Source organism: Haplochromis burtoni, unplaced genomic scaffold (assembly GCF_018398535.1).
Source record: "Haplochromis burtoni strain Fernald_Lab_line unplaced genomic scaffold, NCSU_Asbu1 Contig_230, whole genome shotgun sequence".
In the NCBI taxonomy this organism is placed as follows: domain Eukaryota; kingdom Metazoa; phylum Chordata; class Actinopteri; order Cichliformes; family Cichlidae; genus Haplochromis; species Haplochromis burtoni.
The window spans coordinates 713,600-736,360 of NW_024582591.1; the positions used below are offsets into that span (position 1 = coordinate 713,600).

General features: G+C 41.7%; 2 protein-coding genes across 2 annotated transcripts; both read right to left on the reverse strand.

Moving 5' to 3' along the window:
* Window positions 1–2,071: 2,071 nt before the first annotated feature.
* cdh17 (cadherin 17, LI cadherin (liver-intestine)) lies at window positions 2,072–17,243 on the reverse strand. The gene is made up of 19 exons (XM_005937580.2): window positions 17,153–17,243; window positions 15,614–15,670; window positions 15,051–15,146; window positions 11,930–12,067; window positions 11,693–11,828; window positions 10,551–10,709; window positions 8,979–9,131; window positions 8,264–8,469; window positions 8,029–8,160; window positions 7,792–7,939; window positions 7,422–7,631; window positions 7,256–7,332; window positions 6,976–7,164; window positions 6,329–6,573; window positions 4,646–4,776; window positions 4,167–4,394; window positions 3,944–4,054; window positions 3,023–3,139; window positions 2,072–2,882 (listed from the first exon to the last, which is right to left on the reverse strand). The coding sequence occupies exons 2-19, from the start codon at window positions 15,659–15,661 to the stop codon at window positions 2,791–2,793; spliced, it is 2,616 nt and encodes an 871-aa protein (XP_005937642.1). The 5' UTR covers window positions 15,662–15,670; window positions 17,153–17,243; the 3' UTR covers window positions 2,072–2,790.
* Window positions 17,244–18,114: 871 nt separating this feature from the next.
* On the reverse strand, window positions 18,115–22,010 carry gem (GTP binding protein overexpressed in skeletal muscle). Its single transcript, XM_005937581.3, has 4 exons — window positions 20,212–22,010; window positions 19,774–19,850; window positions 19,486–19,690; window positions 18,115–19,398 (listed from the first exon to the last, which is right to left on the reverse strand). The coding sequence occupies exons 1-4, from the start codon at window positions 20,567–20,569 to the stop codon at window positions 19,115–19,117; spliced, it is 924 nt and encodes a 307-aa protein (XP_005937643.1). The 5' UTR covers window positions 20,570–22,010; the 3' UTR covers window positions 18,115–19,114.
* Between the last annotated feature and the right edge of the window lie 751 nt (window positions 22,011–22,761).

Sequence of the window (22,761 nt, forward strand, 5' to 3'; positions counted from 1 at the left end):
TTTTTTGTAGCTTGTGATTAAAATAAATCAAAATTTTAATCTTTCTTCTGATTTTTTTTCCCCCCACTCCTTTCACATGGAGAAGATCAACATATTAAAAGAGGATTGTAGTAATGATTTTATAAAATTTTTATTTGTATAAATCTGCATTTTACTTGCTTTTAGTTAATCCTTTATAAGATCCTTGAACACACAAGCACAAGCTAACACAGCAGCCTTGTAAAGTTGTTACTACACTGGATGCACCATAAAAAGATTTCAGCGTTTTTAAGACTTGGAATGATAATGACCCCGCCTCCAGGGTACAACAGGCTGTGTGACTGGGTCGTGAACATTGCAGCATGGCTTGTGTCATCAAACCCTGATGTACAATTGTCCAGGAGCAGCTGTTGCTCTCACCCCCAGGTTCTGCCAGAGAGGTTTCTTCCCGTTAAAAGGGAGTTTTTCCTTCCCACTGTCACCAAGTGCTTACTCACATGGAGTCATCTGATTGTTGGGCTTTCTGTCTTTACCTTTCAATATAAAGGACTTTGAGGAGACTTGTTCTGAACTGGTGTGTCAACTGAATTGCTATGTCACAAAGAGTCAGTGAGAGATGAATGCCTTACTGTATAAGCATTTTATTTCATTGTTGCGCTCACACTCAGTGGGTGTCTGAAAGAACTCGTGTGCATAGGTGACATTAGCCACTTTACTGGAAATAAACACCTCTGCGTATTTTGGTCAGTCACACACGTTGCTTCCGCTGCTCCAAGGACGTTATTTCCAGATTAGTGTGTAAATGATGAGTGAGTGCCTTTGTTTTACGGAAATTATAATGCAAATCACCCTTCATAATAAAACTGACTCACCAGAGTGCAGTATTACAACAGAGGCAAGCAATTAAATCAATCCTATCCAGCGCTAAGAGTGGCAACAGCTTCACTTATAATCTTTATGCATTTGTTGTCATGGAGCTAGATTAGCAATGAATGAAATTTTGAAGCAGGAAGCAGGTGAACTTCTGTTCGGGGCTTGTAAAGAAATAAAGGAGAAACTTGCACTTACATATGTATGTATGGAATACCCACACAGACATTTTTATTAACTTCTTTGGCAGCAGATATTCATAGTTTGCAGTACTTTGAATGTTTTCATACACATATAGTTGATTTATTAGACAGCTGGCATCATACTAAAGTTGATTTTATGTTTGATTTAGGCTTATGGAATACATGTGCAGTACAAATAAGCTGATTTAAGCGGGAACACATCAATATAATTCTTCTATATTAGGGGAAAAGGCTCCTCTTGTAGAGTAGGGACTTTAACATGTGTGTGTGGGTGGGTGTGTGCTGATGGTGAGGCTTGATATCCAGAGGTGGTCATCATCATTCACACCGTTAGGTCCAACTGTCTGCCCCTCCACCTCGTCTCCTCTGTACCTCAATATTTGAACTTCTCCCCCCAGCTCTGTATGAGTGTGTGTGTTTGTGTGTGAGCCATGTGTGTGTATGTTGTGGAAAGTGTTGCTGGGATACCGACAAGGAGAGAGTGCAGACATAAACACTGAAAAGGGTCCACACCAAGTTCATCCTCATCAGCATGAAAGATGAAGCTCAGCCCACTCCCCCGTTTGGATTTTGGTATCTGCAACAGGCTGTTCGATGACTCACACACACAAAAACATGGCACATGGATCGGAGGGATACAATATTCATGGCAGCACATGTGATCCCCACCTTCAGCTCTCACATGTAAGTATTGTGCTTGTTTGGACCACTTTGTGTTGCATAAAAGCTAAAAAAGAAATCATGCCATGCCCCTTTCAGCACCGTCAACAATCTGCGTCTCCCACTGACAAAGAGATGAGTCAGAGCATCGCTCTCTGAGGCAGCATCGTGGCCTTGACTGCTCAGCGGCAGATGAGCAAGAAGGAGGATGGGGGACGCAACAGTACAAGCAGAGCAATCCCAACCCCAGGCTTCCACAGGACAGAGATACTGTATAGCACACATACTGTACCTTACGTCACCCATCACCTGCTGCACCACGTCTGCCCTGATGTGTAGGGGGAAAAAACGATGCCGTGAAAACCAAAGTGGTCCCCAGTTTTTGTCGTTTATTGAGAAACAGAGCAGTAAACGAACTTTACAAAAAAAAACAAAAAAAACAACAAAGTTGTTCATGACACAAGTGATCTGTTTGAGTTTGATGTTAAACAACGTTTAATGGTTAGCTGTTACAGTCAAGGTAGAGAAGAGAGTAACACACAAAGTGTCTGGGCCCAAAAAATATATATAATTAAATGGTGGGAGATGATGAAATAGCTAATGAACCGGCCAGAGTCTGGCAGTGAAATCACAATATATTTATTCAACAAATGAGTGATTAGCATGGGACCACCTAACAGATTAATTAAGGGATGCACAGCATTTGTTAATAATGTTCATGTTGTAAATATAATAAAATAAGCTAAAGTAGATGTGCGAGGACTCATTTGAGTTTCAGGCCTGGAGTATTTTACCACAGATATTTTATGGGTCAGTGTACCTGTCCTATCTTATTTAATAGGCAGGTGAGAATTTAAATCTAAATAATCCCAAGTTGTGTGTGTAGTCTAGTCTGGTTTTAAGAATCTAAGTTATAATTAAGATAAGGACCGAGCAGGAAGACTGGTTTAAGGCTCTGGTTGGAGAATTTTCCTCCTATCTCAAACATTGTACACACTGTTGATCTCTTGGAGGCTAATTTCTGATTTGTGTTACTGGCACATATAAATAAGAGACTCGGAAACCATCTGCGTCGTGTCTACATCATGGCATTCCTCTCGTCCCCTTCGGCCTGGGCTTTTCTTTGGCTCTTTTTGTTGATGCGTTTGATCACTACAACGAACACGATAACTGCGAAAGGAGGAGACATAAAACAGAAGTCAGTCACTGGAGCACAAAACTTCACACTGACACTGTTGGACAGTCTAACGGTTTGTGTGAAACTTGGTTTTATCAGATAACAGATTTATTTTGGGGTTTGTTAGAATTACCGCAGAATCCCAGAATGCCAGCCAGGATCCCAATGGTGGGTCCCATTCCATAACTGAGCGCCGCTCCTTCTGGTGCAACGTAGCAGTAGCCCAGCTCTGTGCAGTTACATACTTTCACTGTGAAGGAGACAAAATGGAAAGTAAAGTATGACGGGCCAGCTCATTACACTAAAATATCATAAACTTTTCCTTATTTTGTTATTTTATTTTCCTTATTTTAACTTTTAGCTTTCTATCAGCAGCCTATGATGAACTGGATGATTTACTGGATACAGCACTAAACTGGGCACTGATGCAGATAATCAGTTATGGTAAAAAGAAGAAACACCCCGATTAAACTCTAAATTAAGATTTTAGAAATCAGGAAATAATAAAAAAAAGACTATACAGGTCTCATTTAGCATGTTAAATGTAAAAGTAAAAGAAGTGTGGCTTGTTTGGAAGGGCTTTCAGGAGAAAGCCTCTTCTTTCTACTAAGAACATGGCAGCACAGATCTGGCTTGCAAAGTTGCATCTGAACAAACCACAACTAATTTGTTTCACGTTTCAGCGTTTACAGGGTTAAGAGAGCTGTGCTTGAACATATTCCTGCAAACCTTAATAAACTGAAGCAACTTTGTAAAGAAGAGTGGATCAAATCCCTCCACAATGACATGAAGTTATTGGTGCTAAAAACTCTTTTACAGCGTGTTAAATCAAAGGGTTAACTTAGTTTTTCACACACTCTTTCTGCATTTTGGTGTAGATTATGTGGAATAATTAATGAACATGTTGCGTGATTTTGGATTTTCCTGATTTTTTTTAAAACCTTATAAGAACTACATTTTTTTAATGTCCTGGTGTGTAAAACATTAGAAGGGATGCCTTTCTTGCCGTGACTGTAGAATATTGCCAGAAGTAAGGCTTACAAATGTGACTCACCCTCAAATGCCTGTGGGACTCCCACACCTGCTTTGTCTTTAACGGTAATGGGAAGTGAGAAGGTTTTATCTTGAGTTGGTGGTTTCTTCAGTTTCAGTTCAGCTGTTGTATCTGTGTGACACACAAAGAAAAACATATAAAATGTTCTAAGCTGAACACAGAAACGTGCGTCTTTACATCTTAGTTTGATGTTTTTCGTGTTACATTACAGATGTAAGCGTACCGTCAACTTGGTTCAGCTCCCAGTTGGGAGATTTCCCGGTTTTGGTGCCAAAGCTGAAAGTGAACGGCTGGGAGAAAGGGTCGCTGTCTGAGTCTTCGGCCTTTATGAGAACAGGTTTGGGATTCTTCATGCAGATGAAGGCCTGGGTCTCCATCAGTTTGGGGACGTTGTCGTTCACGTCCAACAGCCTTACATGCAGGTCACGCTCAGTAGCCTTCTCCGGGTTGGCTTCAGAGGGAATATCAGAGAGTATGAAAAATGTGGTCTCACCCACAAGTAGTTTGTTTTATAAAGGCGAGCAGCGGTCAGTATTTAATGGTCAAAAGCCTTAAACACATGAAGATCTACAGGAGCTTCTGAAAGGTAATGAAAGTGTTTGTATGCAGATGTTTCTTATTGTGTTTCAAACTATTTTAGCCGATGTGTCTCACACTGTGTGGCCTATAAAGGAAAAGCTGTAGAGCAGTGTCTTCTCTCACCCTTTTCGAAGGCAGTGACAGTGACTTTGAACGAGTCCACCTTCTCTCTGTCCAGTTTTTCTTTGGTCCTGATCTCTCCTGTGGCAGCATCCAACTCCAGCCAGCCTTGAGTGTCACCGTCCAGCTTATATCTGCACACAAACACAATCATCAATCATCGGTCTGGCACAGTCAATGATGAAGCGCACACTGAGCTGGTGGCCAGGGGAAACATCGGTAGTCAAAACGAATCAATGGTCTGTTTTCTGTACATGTGGTAGTCGGAGAAGAGGATAATTCAAACTAGCAGTCAGTGCTCAACAAGGCCAAAGCCATCAATGCGCTGCATGTGGTGTATCCAGCCACTTCATGCATCAGCTAAGAGGAAGATTAGGATCAGTTAAGGAAAAACAGTTTTGAAAAGCAATGCACTGTGTGAAAGAAGTGAAACTTTGTTTTTTAGACCACGCTTTGTGGAGGAAGTTTATTAAAGTAAAATCAGGAATTGTCTCAGCTGCTTCTGTTCTACAAAGTTTCACAAAACTGAAATATACACTATATTACCAAAGGTATTCACTCATCCATCCAAATAATTGAATTCAGGTGTTCCGATCACTTCCGTGGCCACGGGTATAAAATCAAGCACTGACTGCATGAAAACTGCTTCTACAAAAGTTTTTGAAAGAGTGGGTCGCTCTCAGGAGTTCAGTGAATTCCAGCGTGGTACCGTGCTAAGATCCCACTACCAAATATTCCACAGTCAGCTGTTAGTGGTATTAAATAAAAGTTGGGAATAAGAGCAATCCAATTACAGAGCCAGGACAGACGATGTTGAGGTGCATAGTGCACATTGTTCACCAACTTTCTGCAGAGTTAGTTGCAGACCCCCAAACTTCATGTGGCCTTCAGATTATCCCAAGAACAGTGCAAAGAGAGATTCATGTAATGGATTTGGCAGTGCCCAAGAGAACAGTACTTGTCTGATTGCATTGGGCCAACGTGTGAGCTGTTTTGCAGGAGTTGCGCTTTTAGTTCTAATGAAGGAACTTTTAATGCTTCAGCATACCAACACATTTTGAACAATTTCATGCTCCCAACTTTGTGGGAACAGTTTGGGGATGGCCCTGTCCTGTTCCAAAATGGTTGCACACCAGTACACAAAGCGAGGTCCATAAAGATGTGGATGAGTGAGGCTGGTGTGGAAGAACTTGACTGGCCTGCACAGTCCTGACTTCAACCTGATCCCAAGAACACCTTTGGGGTGAATTACAGTGGAAACTGTGAGGCAGGCCTTCTTATCCAAAATCAGTGTCTGCCCTCACAAATTCCCTGTAAACACTTGTTTCCAAGACAAGCTAAAGCTGTTACAGCTGCAAAGGGTGGGCTGACATCATATTAAACCCTATCAATTAAGAATGGGATGTCACTCAAGTTCATTTGAGTATGACGGCTGATGAGTGAATACTTTTGGGAATACAGTGTAATTGTAACAACAAAAAAAAAATTGCAACACAAGTTTTGACTTAAAATGTTACACATACCTTAACCCCTGGCATTAGGTAGAGGGCCATTACCCTTAGCTGCATCTTCCTGTACACTGTGTATATTTCCTGTATTATGTAGCAGCTTTCACTAAATCTTTAAACAGCTACAACTTTTTAAGTACTTAGTACCCAGACACTGAGCAGTCACTGGTGTGTTTACCCGATCTCTTTGCCCTCTGGGTCCTTTGCATGCACAGTGAGCAGCACGGATCCTTTGGTGATGTTTTCATATATGGTCACATCCAGGATGTCCATGCTGAACTTTGGAGCCTCGTCTACATCGATGACCGACACAGAGAAAAAGGCGGTGGACTCGCTGCCATACTTGAGACTTTCCATCAGCGGCTCTGGGTTACGAGCATCAATCTGGAGCCTGTAACTGGGAGAGGTCTCAAAGTCCAGAGGCTGTTAGGAAGGAGGAGAAAAAAAGGTTTTAGAGGAACCACAAAAGAAAAGAGAGGCAGAGATGATGATGAAAGTTTACAACAGAGTGTTGAAAAGCACTAAAATCCAAATGAGTTATATGGACATGCAGGTTTAGGGGTAAACAAGGATCATTTACTATGGCCATAAAATCATGTATGACCAAACTCTAATGTTGCTGTTACATGCATGATGACTACTAGCTTCAGCTCTTTCATTTTCAACAATTATAAGCAAAAATACAAAAAAGATACAAAGACAACAAAAAACTCCATCACGAGAATTTAATAATCGGAACTATTTAAAAGGGACCAGAAAAGTTGGAGCAGCTACTTAAAGATCAAAGTTTGCAAGAAATGAAACAGAGAGAATGGAGATCACCACCTTAGCCAGAACCAGATAACCAACACCTTTGCCGTCAGTTTCCACGGCAAAGACGTCGTCGGTGTTTCCTTCAGAGATGATGAACTGGATCTCCGAGCTGCCGGTGTCTGGGTCGTCATTATCTGTCGCTTTGATGGTCAGAAGTGTGTGTCCCAGAGGAGTGTCCTCTGCCAGAGTCTCGTTGCCGTACTGCATACGGACACAGAAACAGACACAGTAGCAATACCAGCCAGTCAGAATGAGGAACAAGAGCCAGCGTTCGAAAGGTTCCCATACTTACATCATTCTTCTCAAACTTGGGCAGCTCATCATTGACGTCAATGACCTTGACGACAACCTTACAATTTGTGCTGAATTCTGTGAGAGAAAAGCCATAAAAACTTCATCCAAAGTTAAAAACGTTAACTAAACTCAGCCTACAGGTGTGCTTTCATACAGTATGTTACCTGCGTCACTGACTCGGACATTGAGGTTGTAGACCGCATTTTCCCTTCGCCGCAGCAAGTGCAGTGTACGAATTGCTCCAGAAGATTCGTCGATGGAGAAAGTTTTGGAGGCGGTGGGTGGATTTTGGGACAAGATGGTGTAAGTCAAAACAGAATTCAGTGTCCCTTCTTTATCGCTATCATGAGCCAGCAGCTCTCCTACGAGGCCACCTGGAATAAGGAGATGCAGTGAGAATCCCTCACGTCTGTCATGAAACTTCGAAAAAACTTTTTTACAAATTAGAAATATTCTTGAATTCAACAGGCTGCCTGTGGCTGAAGAAACCACCACCCATATGGATGCTGCGCACCTCGACGGAGGCATCCTTACCTACAGGCTCATTCTCCTGGAACTCAAACACAGTCTCCTCATCGCACACAGGTGCGTTGTCATTCACATCGTCCACCAACACGTAAATCTCCATGGGTGGATCCACTTCGTTGTCATTTTCATCCTTTGCGAGCACCACCAGGATGAACTGGAAACGGAACCAACTGAAGCTCAAGAAAAACTCCTAGAAGTGCGTCTTTATTTTTATATAACTTATTGAACAAATGTGTTATCTACCCTCTCTTTGCTTTCTCTGTCCAGCTTCTCTGTCACCATTATTTCTCCATTTTGTGTGATCTCAAAGGGGAATTTCAGCTCTCGCTCCTTCTGGACCAGTACGTATCTGGCATCAGGGTCATTAGACTGGACCTGGATGGAGAGAGAGAGACAGGCAGGGTCCAGACTAGGATGGTCAGTTGATGGATAAAGATGAGATGCAGTTAGGAGTATGAATATATGAATCTCAGCACACCTTAGCAATGGTTAGTGGGTATGTTTCCTCTAAGTTTTCTCTAATGCGTATGGGTCCGGGATTCTTCCACAGGTTTTGCTGCACAGCAATCTGGACTCTGCTGTTTCCACTTAGCGCATTCTGCGAAGCTCCTTCCAGGTCCTGCACGCGCACAAACAGGGTGTAGTCTGGGTCTTCCAGGGGGTCCAAGTTTTGCCGTCTCATCTCTGACACCACAAGTGGAGAATAAATATTTCAATTTGAACCAAGGAGTTTTTCTTTGGGGTAAAACTCACTAAAACATTCCAGCAAATCTCTTATTCTGAAAAGCTGAGTCCGATGGACGCGACTAAACCTCTCTCCCCAACTGAACTCATCAACTCAGCACCCAGCGCTAATTGCTGACAGCAACTTCTTCATTACAGTCTGTTTATCTACATTAACACAATCCTTCAATCTGCACCATCATATGCTCCGACTTTAAAGAGCACCATCAAAGCCCAGATGTTGTTGTCTATGTTCTTATTAGTCTTCGTCCTTCATCGTGAAATTTCTCCACTGTTGCAGCTGCAACTCAAGCTTATTTTCAATATTAATCGTTCAGATGAGTATTTGCTCCATTAAACTGTTCATCTTGACTATAAAACGTCTGAAAATTGTGTGAGATTATGCCCAGATCTTGTTAACTGACAGCGTTAACTGTTCAGCTTTACTGACGACTCCTTTGGAAACAAACCTGCTCTCTGCACACAGGTGAAGAAGGGGTTGTGTTCGTAGGGGACCTCCTGCACCGAACAGTAGTCATCGAACTTTCTCTTCAGAGTTTCAATGCTCCGATCTTCTCCCCTGGCATACTGGATGCCCTCCCTTGCCTTTAGCAGCTGCTGCCCTGTTAAAACAACACACACGCATCAAACACCAGCGAGCATGCTCACACACATCGCAGACGCGCTTCAGGTGATCTAGGAGGGGAAACAAACTCCTAATTGAACTCAAAGTAATCAGTGATGAGCGTCACGCGACACATTTAGGCAACCTGCCTTCAATCAGCATTAATCTTGAGTACACAAGATGATCTGCCAGATTACAGGCAGAGACGGTGGCCACAGATTAAAGACTTTTCCACGGATGCCACACAGAGTTCTGTGCTTCTATGGCTGGCTTCAGGTCTCTGTGCTACCCAACGTTATTGTTGTAATCTAAAACTAAACTAAAATTAGATGTGAAAAAACCCAAACATTTTATTTAACTGTGAAAATTTTTTTAAACCAACTGAAATGATTTTGTAAACTTGGAAAACTTACTAAAATATATATATTATATATATTTCCAATCCATTATTATTATTATTATTATGACCTAAATCCATTAAAATAGTGGTAAGTGAAGAAGTGTGCAGAGGTTATAATAAATATATATTTATTTCTCCCTGTATAAACCGGTCATATACACACATGTCAGGTGTGCAGAGGAAATGTCCTCACTTGTTAATTTGGTAAAATTTGTATCACAAACTGCCTGATGAGGATTCGATGGATGTTTTTATTGAGGTTTGGATGTCTACAACCCTGTGAGTTGACTGCTTTTAAAAATGTTCTTTATATTGTAATATATAAGTTGATTTTCCAAAATCTTGCCTCTGGTATTTGCTATAAATAATAAAGTAATAAAGACGAAATTAACACTGAAACTAATAAAAATTAAACAAAAATTAAACATTTTAAAAAACAATAAAAAATAAGATAAAATCATAAAACCCAATCTGGAAACCAAAAAGTCAAAATGAAATCAAAATAAATACTTACTAGAAGCACAATCCCCCTGAAGCTGATCTAAAACTTTGATGTTTTCATTACAACATGAAGACATCGCCTGGTTGTGGCTTCACTGTGATGTCGTAGTGCTTCTTACCGAAGAAATAAAAGGCGTGTTGTGCAGCTTTCTTCGTGCTCTTTCACATGATATATGACTCAATATTGTTTCTTGAATTTTCTTTCAAGCTTAACTTTGACCTTGGGTGCTAACAATGAAAGTCAAGGTCAAATGCTTAACCAACCCAGATACTAACCTAGTAAACTGTTGTTAAACTTGAAAAAACAATGGGTAATGTAAAGATTTTCCTGATTTTCACATTTTGTGTGACCTTCACCTGATTTTCACTAAAATCAGATCAGCTCGAGCTGTTATTGGTATTTACCATCACACTGAATGATAATCGTAAAACTGTGGATGCTGCACTGCTAACAGACAAACTGATTACATACTACTTCCCTCTCCGGGGGGAGAACTGTGAGAACTTTGGTGCTACCTTGCTCTGTTGTGGAGATCTCTCCAGTGTCGGGGTTGATCTGAAACAGCTTTGTGTCTCGTATGCTGGGGATCTCGCTGACCAGGCTGTATCTCAGACGAGCGTTTGGAGTCTCCGGGTCATCCTGATCCGTCGCAAACACTCGGGTAAATGGGACAGCTAGAGCCACACAGAAAACTTACGTTAAAGTCATAGAGACAGGTATGGTGACTCACACTGTCTACTTAAAGAAATACTGCTTAATCCACATGCATACAAGGAATCCTTTAAAGGGTTCTCTGAAAAAACAAATACAGTGGTGCACGCTTTATCCTTTGAGCTACACATTAGCTGCACTTTAATTTAACACCAAACATATTACTATGTACTCAAATTAATGGTTGTAGGGTGGCTGGAGCCAGCTGCCATTAGCAGAGAGGCGGGGTACACTATTGGCAATATGTCACATGATCAATTAACTTAACCCAACTAACTGCATTTCTTTGAACTGTGGAAGGAAGCCGGAGTACTTGGTGAGATCAAGCAAACTCTACACAGAAAGGTCAGATGCAGGATTCAAACCCAGGACCTACTTGCTGTGAGGTGCTACCGCCACGCCACACTACTGTCCCAAAACTCTTTCATTTTTGACTTACGTTTAAAACTCAAATGTGTAGATCTAAACAAACTTGGTGTCACAGCTTGAGTTTAAAGTCCCAGGTTTGAGCAGAAAGCATTCAGTGGCAAAATGAAAAAGATGAAACATCCACTGTGATGAATGCCCGACTGCACTGAAGACCTCTGCAAGCTGACTTTCATAATCAAGTAAAATTAAAGCCTCGAAGGGGAGAAATGAAGCTCTAATTCTTTTATCTGCTTTGAAAAATCACTCTCATTAAAATGAATAGCACATGTAATTTGCAGGTTATGGACTAAAAGATGCAAACTCCTTAAATCACGTGTACTCTTCAGCATAAAGGTTTACTTAAAAAAAGATGAAAGTGTTGAAATCAACAGGGGGCAGCTGTTATTACTGCCCGTGATGAACTAGACGTAAGGCCACCTGTTCTATCATAAGTACTTTAAAAAAGATCGAGCGAGCAAGGATAAAAAATTAAAATATGCAAAGCAAAAATGTCACAACAGGTAGAAGTGTGCACAACCTGCTGGCGTATTCTCCCGAACCACAGCTGTGTAGACACTCTGGTTGAAGTACGGTGCTTTGTTGTTGACATCCAAAACATTTATAGTCACATAAATCGGGCCCTCCACCACTTCTTCATCTGCCAGTGCCTCCACCTGTGCACGAACATGAGTTTTTATGCACGAGTGTGTGTCCCGTGTGCCTAATGCAATGTGAGCACGGTTTTCCATGTATTTGAATAAAGATATCGTGTTACCATGATAATGTAGTGCTCCTCTCGCGACCAGTCCAGAGGTTGTTCCAGATAAAGCCACCCATCCTTTGAAATACTAATGTCTTGCCCACCTTCTCCACTCAGCCTGAAGTTATTAACATGTGGATCTGTCACCTGAAACTAAGGAGTGAAAGAAGCAGACGAAAAAAATCAGGACACTTTGACCACAAAAAACAGGTCTGTTCATCGCTTCTTGAGTTTCATTTGATCTCAGACAAAAAAGTGGTAACTTTTTTAGTGAACAAAAAGGGGAAAACACCATAACTTCCTTAAAAGATCACATACTTGACAGTTAATCTGAGTATGACTGCAAGTTTCTGATTTGCACGCATTAATGGAAGAAGTACTCTCCTGCATTTTAAACCAGTATATAAATACAACATATTCAAATAAAAACACAAGGATCCGCTGTAAAAACCCCACTGAAGTAAAAGTGCACAACAGTAAAAGTGATCAATGTTAAATGTTTATATTAATGTATCACCGCTGTAACATAAGTAACATCCAGCTGCTGTTGCCATTGGTCCAGTGGTTTCCAGATCAGAGGCTACACTAAAAGAATGGGGTGTTTAGAAATATCTCTATTTTTAAAAGAAGCATGTATCTGTTTTTTAAACTGAAATAACATTAAAATTAACCAAAAACTCACACAAAATGTCTAAAATGATTCATGGAAACATTAATCGTGAAGCATTATTGAGGTATCTGTAAAGGAGTACAGAGCCCCACTTTCAGCAGTCTTTACCATCAGCATGTTACTCAATGAAAATTCATTGCATTTGGACCATTGCACCACTACAGCTCACCTGGCTGAACAGATGACTCATATGCCAAAAGGTTGCCCAGTTCTGGGTCTGATTCTGGCCCAAACCATTTCCTGTGAGTCAGACCCCCCACCTGCTCTCTAAAAAAGTCTAATCGATCTAAATCCCATCCGATTACATTAGTGCGTCTGAAGACAGCTGTAGCTAGTAAATGTAAAAATGATTTAACTTTGCCACGTCATTCTCTCTGTAAACATGATAGCTCGAAAAGTTTTTAATGAATTTGGATAAAACTTCATAGGGATATAGATTTGGGTCACGTTAACGATCAGTTAAAATCTGGCTTACATCCACCAAGGTCTTCAAGGTCATCTTGAGATTTAATCATCAAAAATTGACAAAAAATATTATTTTCACAAGTGTGGTGTGTTGTAGGACTGGGTATCGTCACTGATTTCTAGAATCGATTCGATTCCGATTCACAAGGTCCTGAATCGATTCGATCCACAATTCGATTCAATTCGATTCAATTCGATTCGATTCGATTCGATTCGATTGGATTTGAATCTGGGAAATTTTGCCTCAGTCAGAAATATTATAATTCAGATCAGTACATTTACATATTTTTGTATCTATAAAAGGAAAGCTGACATTTTCGAGACTTTATTAAAGGTGTGAGCATCACAGCAGATGTCTTTGTGTCAAAGTAGCTGAGGATAAAACACAAAAAAACGTGAAGGTGATTTTCCTGGCCTGGGATTTTATAAAAATCCGCCGAAACCCGCCTAAAGAAAGTGTTTGATGAGAAAGAGAAGAAGCTGCCTAGTTATCTAGAAATAAATTGTGGTGTAATATTGTATAACAAGCTCAGGTTATTCATGTCTAGTTATTTAAATCAATACCTATTATCCATAACCTACTCCTACATAATGTTTGTGTATTCAAAGTAAGCATCTGTGATACCACTTTTCTCTGATTTATACTGAACTATAAATTTCTTAAAGTACTTTAAAAAGAAGAAGAGAAAACATAATGAATATATACAAAATCCAATAAAGTTCCCATAAAAGTAATCACTGTCCAGAGAGTGAGCTGCCTTGGTGGAGGATTGCGCTTTCTGCTGCTTCTTGTTTTATTAATAAATTTGATTGAGTGCTGAGCGTCAGGAACCGCAGGCTTTGTGGGTGTGATTATGCACTCAGAGTGGTTAAAGAAAAACTTTCCCCTGGAGCCAGTCAGAGTATTCTTGTTCTAGGAAGTAAAAATGAATTCCATGTGGACATTTACAAAAAAGGAGATGGATGTAGCACCTATTTTCACAGAGCAGGTCAAACTGGTTCGGACTCTCTAGAGACTAAAATGGTACCTACAAAACCCACAGAGTCAACAGAAAGGAAAAATCTTTTAGGGCCAGCTAAAAATAAAGAGTTACGTCTGAAACTGGCTACCCGGTGGAGCCAGTTATCTCCAACAACCGGACAATGGCCCCAAATACAGCTCCAAACTGTGGGACGACAATTCGAGAGGAAGCAGTCAGCTCATTATGAAGTGCCCAGCGTGGTCACCGGACCTCAAACCTATTAAGCTGTTGTGGGAATAGTTTGACTGCACGGTATGCAAGAAATGGCAATGAAACCAATATCTGCAAAGCTACAGCTGCTGCAAATAGACGACTGATTGATTAAAATGGAAGTTTGATGGAGAGCGAGAGTTTATGGGAGATAAAGTATCGAAATTTCAGGAGCGGGACCACGCCTCCAAACACGCTCCTTCTGCTTCTTATCTATATATGCTCCCCCAGTTCTACAAGCTGTTCATTCTCACTTACGTGCCCCTCCTTCCCTCCCCTTTTTAAGTCTTTAATTTCTTCTCTTGCATTTAGTACACTGGGATCTGCTAGGCCTAGGAGCTGCCACAAGTCCTCTTCGAGGCCTTCTCCAAACCGCGGCTCAATTCACATCCAAGCCATTCACCTTTATCTACTAAAACACTGTCAAACCTAAAATGAGAACACGCTCCCAGCTAGTGAAAAAACAATATGATGATGATGTTACCAAACTTTTACAGTAAACGTGAAGGCCTGTGAGATGGCCGAGAGAGGAGCAATAACAAAGCAACAAAGATCTGCAACAATACTTTATATTCAGAGGTTGGTTTTTTTTTTACTATTTATTATTTTCCTATCTTGATTAAGATAAGATAACTTCTCAGGTGCTGGTTCTGGTTTAGTGACACTTATCTGACTGAGGTGTTTGATAAATGGAGCGCGTGGCACATGTGCAGCTCATCCACCTCAAAAATGGACAATATTACACCAGCTGCTGCCATGCTTATATTACCTGAAACAAAGGATAGGGCACTGGGGTCGCCTCTGGCACATCCAGCACTGTGTTCTCAAAGGGGCCCTTCTTCTCCTCCAGATCCTTCCCACCAGCCTATTACAGCGCAGAAATAAAGGTTAAAGGTCATCGAGTACAGAAAAGGGCAAGAAAAAATGAAAACCTCTCACACTCATACCTAAATTTGCCATTTTAGCTTTAGCTCCGGTGAAATCAGTCAAGCATTGAGGGCAGTATTTACAGCCCAGTTATTTATTGAACCAAAATGACTTAACAGTGGAGGAACTTTTATATTCAACTACATGATGGGAGAGCAAAGTCTACAGACAAAGGGCCCACGCTCCGTTTAGCAACCCTTTCTGTGAGTGTTTTAAAATGAGTCACTGAGGGCTGTTTCACAGACTCTTCATTAACCTTGCTGATAGTTGTAAGTGTTTTCTTTCATGCGCTCCCTGTGTAGCATTAATCGACGCTGACTATTTCACAGATCTTTTAACAGGTTCATGCATTTGAATATGTATTGAAGAACAGCAGCAGCAGTTGGCCGGCGCTCGTGTACTCACAATGCTGAGCAGCAGCGGGAGCAACAACAGATGCACCATGGGTGTCATTATCACAGCCTGAGAAGGAAGAGGAAGACGAGGAGGAGGGTTAGAAAAAAATGTTTAAGGAGGTTTCAGAGGTTGTGTCATTTTTGTGGAAAATATTCACTGTGCTCTACTGTTGCGGAAACACTAAAAAACCCATGTAGTGGATTATTACCAATTCCACAGAGGAATCTTTAAACCCTCTCAACCCTTTTCTCCGTTCAGTGCAGTGTGTCATTGATGTGTAATGTCCACAGTGTCACAAAGAAAGCGTGTCCTCTGTCCTTGAATCTGCACGTGTGCACTGTATCTCTCTTTGTGCATACTTTGTGCTGAAGTGCTTACACATGGGACTCCACCTACACCTTCCAGGTTAACCACCCACCCGAGTGCACAGAAGAAAATGAAAGTCGATGCCTTTTAAAGCAGCGTCAGGTGTTCGTGTCCGAGTCTTTCTCTTTCTGTAAAGTGGGTGTACACATATGTATATATGTATATAACACCAAACCAGTGCAATGACTTTACGGCTGTCTCCTCAGACGCTTGAATAAACATAACTTCAATGAATCTGTAGCTTTTCCTGCATTTTGCATTTAAAGCAACCGTTTCCCCTGAAAAAAAAGTACTACACAGAATGCACTGAATGCAGAAGCATCCAAGTTATAAGGCCAGAGTAATGCTTGTTTACTAAAGAAATAATGTGACAGTCGCTACTGACAATTAAAGAAAAATCACACTTTTAATTCTTTTAAGTTGGTAAATAAGATATGTAGAGATTCTGGAGCTGTAAAGTTCAAGCGAAACAGAAGGGTAAAGTCAAAGGGTTGAGTGAAGGTGACATTGAGTCGAGCCAAATGACCTTTTTGTGCCAAAGGACACTTTTGAAGTCACCCCATTGTCTGAACACCTTATTTATCTGCAGGTTTTCTGCATTTTATAAGAATATCTGTCTCCATGTTGTTAACTAACATCTGCTGCGAAGCAGACCTTTAACTGGCAAGTCCCTCAGCAGTGTCACTAGTTTCTAAACGTCCACCTACAGCGACTTAACTGGTATGCAGAGGAGAAACTAACAGACGTTTGACACTTGATTAAATTGAAGCTGGGATAAATACACAAACATGGATCCAAAGCTACAGGCCCCTCTCGCTTTATCCTCTTAGATCAATGACTGGATGACCTTTGTCTGGCTATATTCAGCTGCTATGATACCAAATTTAAAGTCCCGTTCACTTACCTTCCTCCTATTCTAAAATGCCGAGAACAACCCAGGAAGAAGGAGAGCAGTAAGGCAGTAAAATATGCCAACACCTTATCTAAGGCCCTGCCAAAGTCAAGTCAAGATCATGGCCCTTCAGCGATAATCTGAGAACATTTTAAACCCGTCATCGCACAATCTATAAAAACCAACACAAGCAGTCCTGTTTGTTTCTGGCGACACACCCGAAAAATAATTCTCCAAATTCTCCTGAAACAAACCTGAAACTTGGGAGACAAGAGAGCGAGGTGGCTTACCTTAGAGGAGAGAGCAACTGAGACACTCGTCAGACTGATCTCAGCAGCTCCATCCTGTCCTGGTCAAACGTTAACCAGCCACTAACCAGCAATGTTTTATTGGATCTAATGATTGTCTAATCACCCTGCCCTTCTGCCAAGCTGGCCAATGGGAAAGAAGCAGACAAAAGCAACAAAGACTGGAAGAAAAGAACAATTATAAATAAAGAATTCAATAAAACACCTGTCTATTAAAGTAAGATGGGGGTTTTATTGAAACACTCAACTGCTTGTGGATTTGTAGAGTACTGATTAGTGTTTGTAAAACAACAAACTCTTTAAAGGGAACGTCTCAGCAAAGCATTTGTGAATTTTAGCCGGCATGTGCGTGAATTCTGGACAAAAATAGAACAAGAAGCGGGGAAAACGAGGGGGGGAAATTTGTGTAATCGTTCTCATTTCTTCGCTGCTCATTGTTTAAGTTTCTGATTACCTCTTAGACTTTGACCTATGCACCATTGCTGTGCTTCCTGGCAGATTTTCCATCAGCAGCAGCACCTGATAAGGAGCTATGCGTAGACAATAGGACCGACTCGCTGATTGCACTGACAATCCACTGCCTCATGGGAATGCAAAGCTTTGAGGTCAATTCAGGAGGTCAAGACGCACATGAAACTGTAAAAACAGGAAAAAGAAGGTGTGTCTTAAAGGCTTCATCTTTATGACCCAACCTCACACGTATCAGCTGGAATTATCTGTTATATGACCTGATGCATAAAGTCATCCTGAGCTGAGAGGTTTACAAGCTGTGGAGAGCTGCTTGGACACACAAACCACAAAACTGTGTGACTGTAGGAAAACAGGCTGCGAGTGAGTCACTGTTTCACAGGCCTCGCTATTTAACCAGAACCTATGACTGGAGAGTCGATGGTTCAGCGGATGAAGCTGGAAGTGACTCTGTTATGTAAAGCGTGGCTCTGTATGTGCACACAGCCCGGTATTGCGGCCAACACCATCTGCCCGACGCTCTCTGAACCAAACACACTTCCTCTGAATGTTACCTTGGCAACACATTTTTCTGCATTTGACCGTTTTCCCAACAACACCAAGCTTGAGAGCTTGTCCGGTGCCACACTGGGAGCCAAATCACCGTACCCAATCAGACGCGCAGGGGACTAATGTTGCTGAAGTAAGTTCAGGTTTAATGTCACCACCTGACTCATCCTGCATCAGCGCAGTGTTGCTGCGAGACCCTATTTGTCCAAGTGTGTCTCCTTTGTGTCAAAGCTGAGTCACCCATTATCATTTCTCATCAGTGATGTGGAGATGGCAGACAAAAGAGTGTTATTTTTTTCCCTTCCAAAAGCTGTTATGTCACTTTATTTCATCAAGCAACACTTAAAACAAAAAAAAAGATACATTATCAATGTGGTTTTATGTACAACAAGTGCAAAATACGACACGTATAAATAAAGTAACTGTCAAAAGATCATCGTACACATAATCAAAGACATTAACTGCACAAAGTAGCTTACAAATCATAGCACTTTGGGATCAACAGTCAAAATTTGGCAAAAAATCGGAGCAAACTGATCAGGAAAAAAGAGAAGAAAGGAGAGAAAAGGCTGTTAAAATGCGTTTGTTCAAAACACAAACAACAAAATAAATAAATAAATAACTTCCTTTTCTCAGTTTCCATCAGCTGGTCTCTAATCTTAGACATTTCTGTCACACAGACACGAGGCCTCTAACAAAGTTCATTTCAAAGGCAGACAATCTAAGCCGAGTCCTCTCAGTCTGTGCTGGATTGCAACGCGTTCCTAACACCGTCCCGGCTGTTTGGAGGGTGGATGTGAACACCGTGAAGGCTGCGTGCGAACCATCCAACTTTGTAGCCACCTCAGATGTAGGCTTATCCTCCACCTAGTAACTTGTTCTCCTGCTCAAAGGTGTGATGTAGATCTGGCTTCACCCATCAGGCTCCTACAGCACAGAGAGATCATGGCAGGACTTGGATTTCAGCCAGAACGCCACGCTGGGGTTGTTCTTTGCCACCACTTTGTCAAGGAAACGTTTGGCTTTCATAGGGATGCTCTCTCGGCGGGTAGTGCAGCTTCTGTGCCTGCGGCGTTTGTTGGCTTCTTTGGAGTCCCGTCGTAGACGTAGCTGTCGCACTATGCCGCGGAAAGCCTCCCAGACGTTGTGCTGCATGGCGGCCGAAGTCTCGATGAACTTGCAGTCGAACACAGCGGCACAAGCGCGACCCTCTGAAACAGGGAGGAGACAGTTTCAGGCACTTGATCATCTTATCAAAAGAAGAGAAGCATAAACAGACTCAGATTAGGCCTCCTTACCACTCACTGACACCTCTCTGCGTCGCACCAGGTCACACTTGTTCCCCACAAGGATAATCGGTGTGTTCTGGGCAGGGCGGAAGCGACGCAGGGTTATCCGGAGCTCAGATGCTCTCAGGTATGAGGCCCGGTCAGTTATAGAGTACAGCAACAGGTAGGCATCCCCAGTCTGCATGTACCGCTCGTACATACATTCACTGTCAGTCTGCAAAGCACACACAGGGCTTAGTATGCTCACACACAGGCAGGTGAAGTCTCTTCTTTGATTCATTTTGTAAAAAAACTCACCTCTGAATCCCAGGTGTCAATCAGAGTTATAGAGGCAGGCTCTCCATCCACTTCAATTTCCTTTTCAGTCACTTCATCTGAATTTAAACAGGAATCAAACACTTAGATCTGAGTTAAATCAGCAAAACGTGAAACAGCATTATTATTAGAATAACTGCAGCGCTAAGGTTTTATTATAGAATAAGATTTATTAATCCCATAGCAGGGAAATTTACATTGTTATTGTAAATTTACATTGTTATAGCAGGGCAGCTAACGCAAAAATAGGAGACAAATATACACTATACAAAGTAGAATAAATACAATTTATTTCTTCTACTTTATGATTTCTATTACTATGTTATTTTATATATATTCATATAACAATATACACACGAGTATTACAGGAAGAATAGAAGTGTAACTTTCTCGGGCACTTTAATAAGGTCTTTCTCTCACCTCCACAGAGCTCGCAGTCGTCGCTGTCCATGCTGTCCGCTGCACCGGCGAAGATGCTGGCGAAAGCCGTCTTACCGACCCCGCTGGCCCCCAGCAGCACCACCCGATACGGTCTCCCGGGCTCCGCGGAGTGCTCCCCGGCGGAGTCGGTGGAGATGACTGAGTCCGAGGAGGACCAGCTCCCTCTGCTCCCGTCCGACTCCCCGGCGGAGCTGGCGCAGGATTTGGAGCGAGAGATGCAGGCGGGGACCCTCGCCAGGAGGCTGTCCGAGAGCGGGTGGCTGCCCGCGTCGCAGATGCTCCACCGGTGGAGCTCGTTCTGCAGGCGGAGGCTGTGACGGCGCACACTGGACAGCATGGTGCCGGCGGCAAAATCGGGATGGACTGGATTATACACAGCGGTGGGATTAAACCTCTTCCAGCACAGAAACAAACAGCCTTCTTACTTCTTAAAAGACACTTCAGAAGCTTTTTATCCTTCTCAGGTGAACCAGAAGCGTCTCGTTTCTCTGGGATTAAAGGTGACTAAACTTAGTCTCAGATAATCAGAAGTTCCCCCCTGTTGGTTCTACTGCATTAACTCAGGCCCAAGACCTTAATATGCTGCTTAAACCTGTTTCTGCGGAACACCGATTTCAAAGTTTAATTCGTGCATTTCCAAAAATACAAATAAAACACACTTTCTGGATAAATCCCGGAGCGAAATTTACAGCTTCTGCCTTCTTGATGTGCCTGCAGCCTCATCCCTCGGTAATCTCCAGCTGAGTGAAGTCTCTTAATGCCCTGATGGGGGTTCCCTGCAGTTTATATAGACGGATGGGGGCGGGGGGAGGTCACACAAGTAGAGCATGGGAGAGTGGATGCAAAGCCGTGATGTGCTGGGTACTCACTGTTTTGGTTCATGCGCACGGTGTGCGGCAGCTCAGATGATATTAAAATGACTGTGCGGCAGTGACATACGGTTCAGCACCACCGCATTACACGTGTGCAGAGCCTGTAACACTGATATGCTCCTATAGAGACGCCTCACTGCTGAAATTTATTTTATAGGATTCAACCAAAGGTTTGTGACACGTTCCCAATTCGTATTAGAAAGTTTATAAATCCAGGATCAATCTGCTTCTGATTACTGTCACAGTTACACTCACTGGCCACTTTGTTAGGGACACCTATTCAACTGCACATAATGCAAATATCAGCCAGTCACATGACAGAAACTCAATACATTTAGGCGCAATACTGAGCATCAGAATGCGGAAGAAAGGTGTTTAAGTGACTTCAAATGTGGCATGGCTGTTAGTGCCACACAGGCTGGTCTGAGTATTTCAGAAACTGCTGATCTGCTATCTGTAAGGTATCTCTAAGGTTTACAGAGAAGGATCTGAAAAAGGAAATATCTAATGAGCCACACTTCTCCAGGGGAAAATGCCTTGTTGATGTTAGAGGAGAATGGCCAGGCTGCTTTGAGCTGATAGGAAAGCAACGGTAACTCAAATAACCGCTCGCTACCGCCAAGATTTACAGAAGAGCATCCCTGAACACATCAAACCTTTAAGCAGATGGACTACGGGAGCAGAAGACCACTCTGGGTTCCACTATGCTGAGCTAACAGTAAGAAGCTAAGGCTTGGGATTGCCAAAACTGGACAAGAGAAGATTAGAAAAACTTAGGCTGGTCTGATGAGTCTCAATTTCCTCAGCAACATTCAGAAGGTAGGGTTAGAACTCGGTATATATCACGAAAGCATGGATCCATCGAGCCTGGTAACAAAGAGAGGAAAAGAGCAACCGCTTTCACTTTGCACCATTTCTTGGAAAATTTGGAAATTCAGAGTTTATAAAAAATAAAACCTTTTGTTCCTAGAGTTTCTGAATAAACTTGTTAGTATATTAGGATCCATATGTCTGTGAAGGTTCTCAGTCATCTAGGTCATCATAGTGTAAGGAGCTTGGAAAGAAAAGCGTCTGGACTTCTTTAAGTTGCTTGAAGACGTTTCACCTCATGTGAGAAGCTTCTTCAGTTCTGAAGGATTCATAGGTTTAGATCAATACAGTAACTGAATTATTGAAAAATGTAAAACAATCAGTAGCGTATGTATGTTCCCAACTAAAATGGCTTTTTAAAAAAAATTTAATACCATCACAAGCAGAATTAAAACCAGCTACAATAAAAACAACAATATCTAGACTTCAGTGGTAACATAAACATAAAACAATCAAAATGACTATTTGGATGCTCAAGTTTTATAATGTTGTGTCCATCATATGACCAAAAAAGTGTCTGCTGTGAAAAACATCTTTTATACAAATGCCTGGTGGTGAAATCACTTGTGATCATTCTCTCTTGTGAACCTCCAGCTTTTTCTTTTTGTGAAATCTGTAATTTGTGAGATGAAGGTCAGAAAAAAAAAGATTACATAAGTTTTAATCAATAGTTTTATTATCTTTAATGTTTGGAATCTAAACAATGTAAATTTATCTGCACTTCATTAAGAGAAACTGGTGAAGGGCTGCAGATGAAAACAAGCTTTTACCAATACATTTTTCTGTT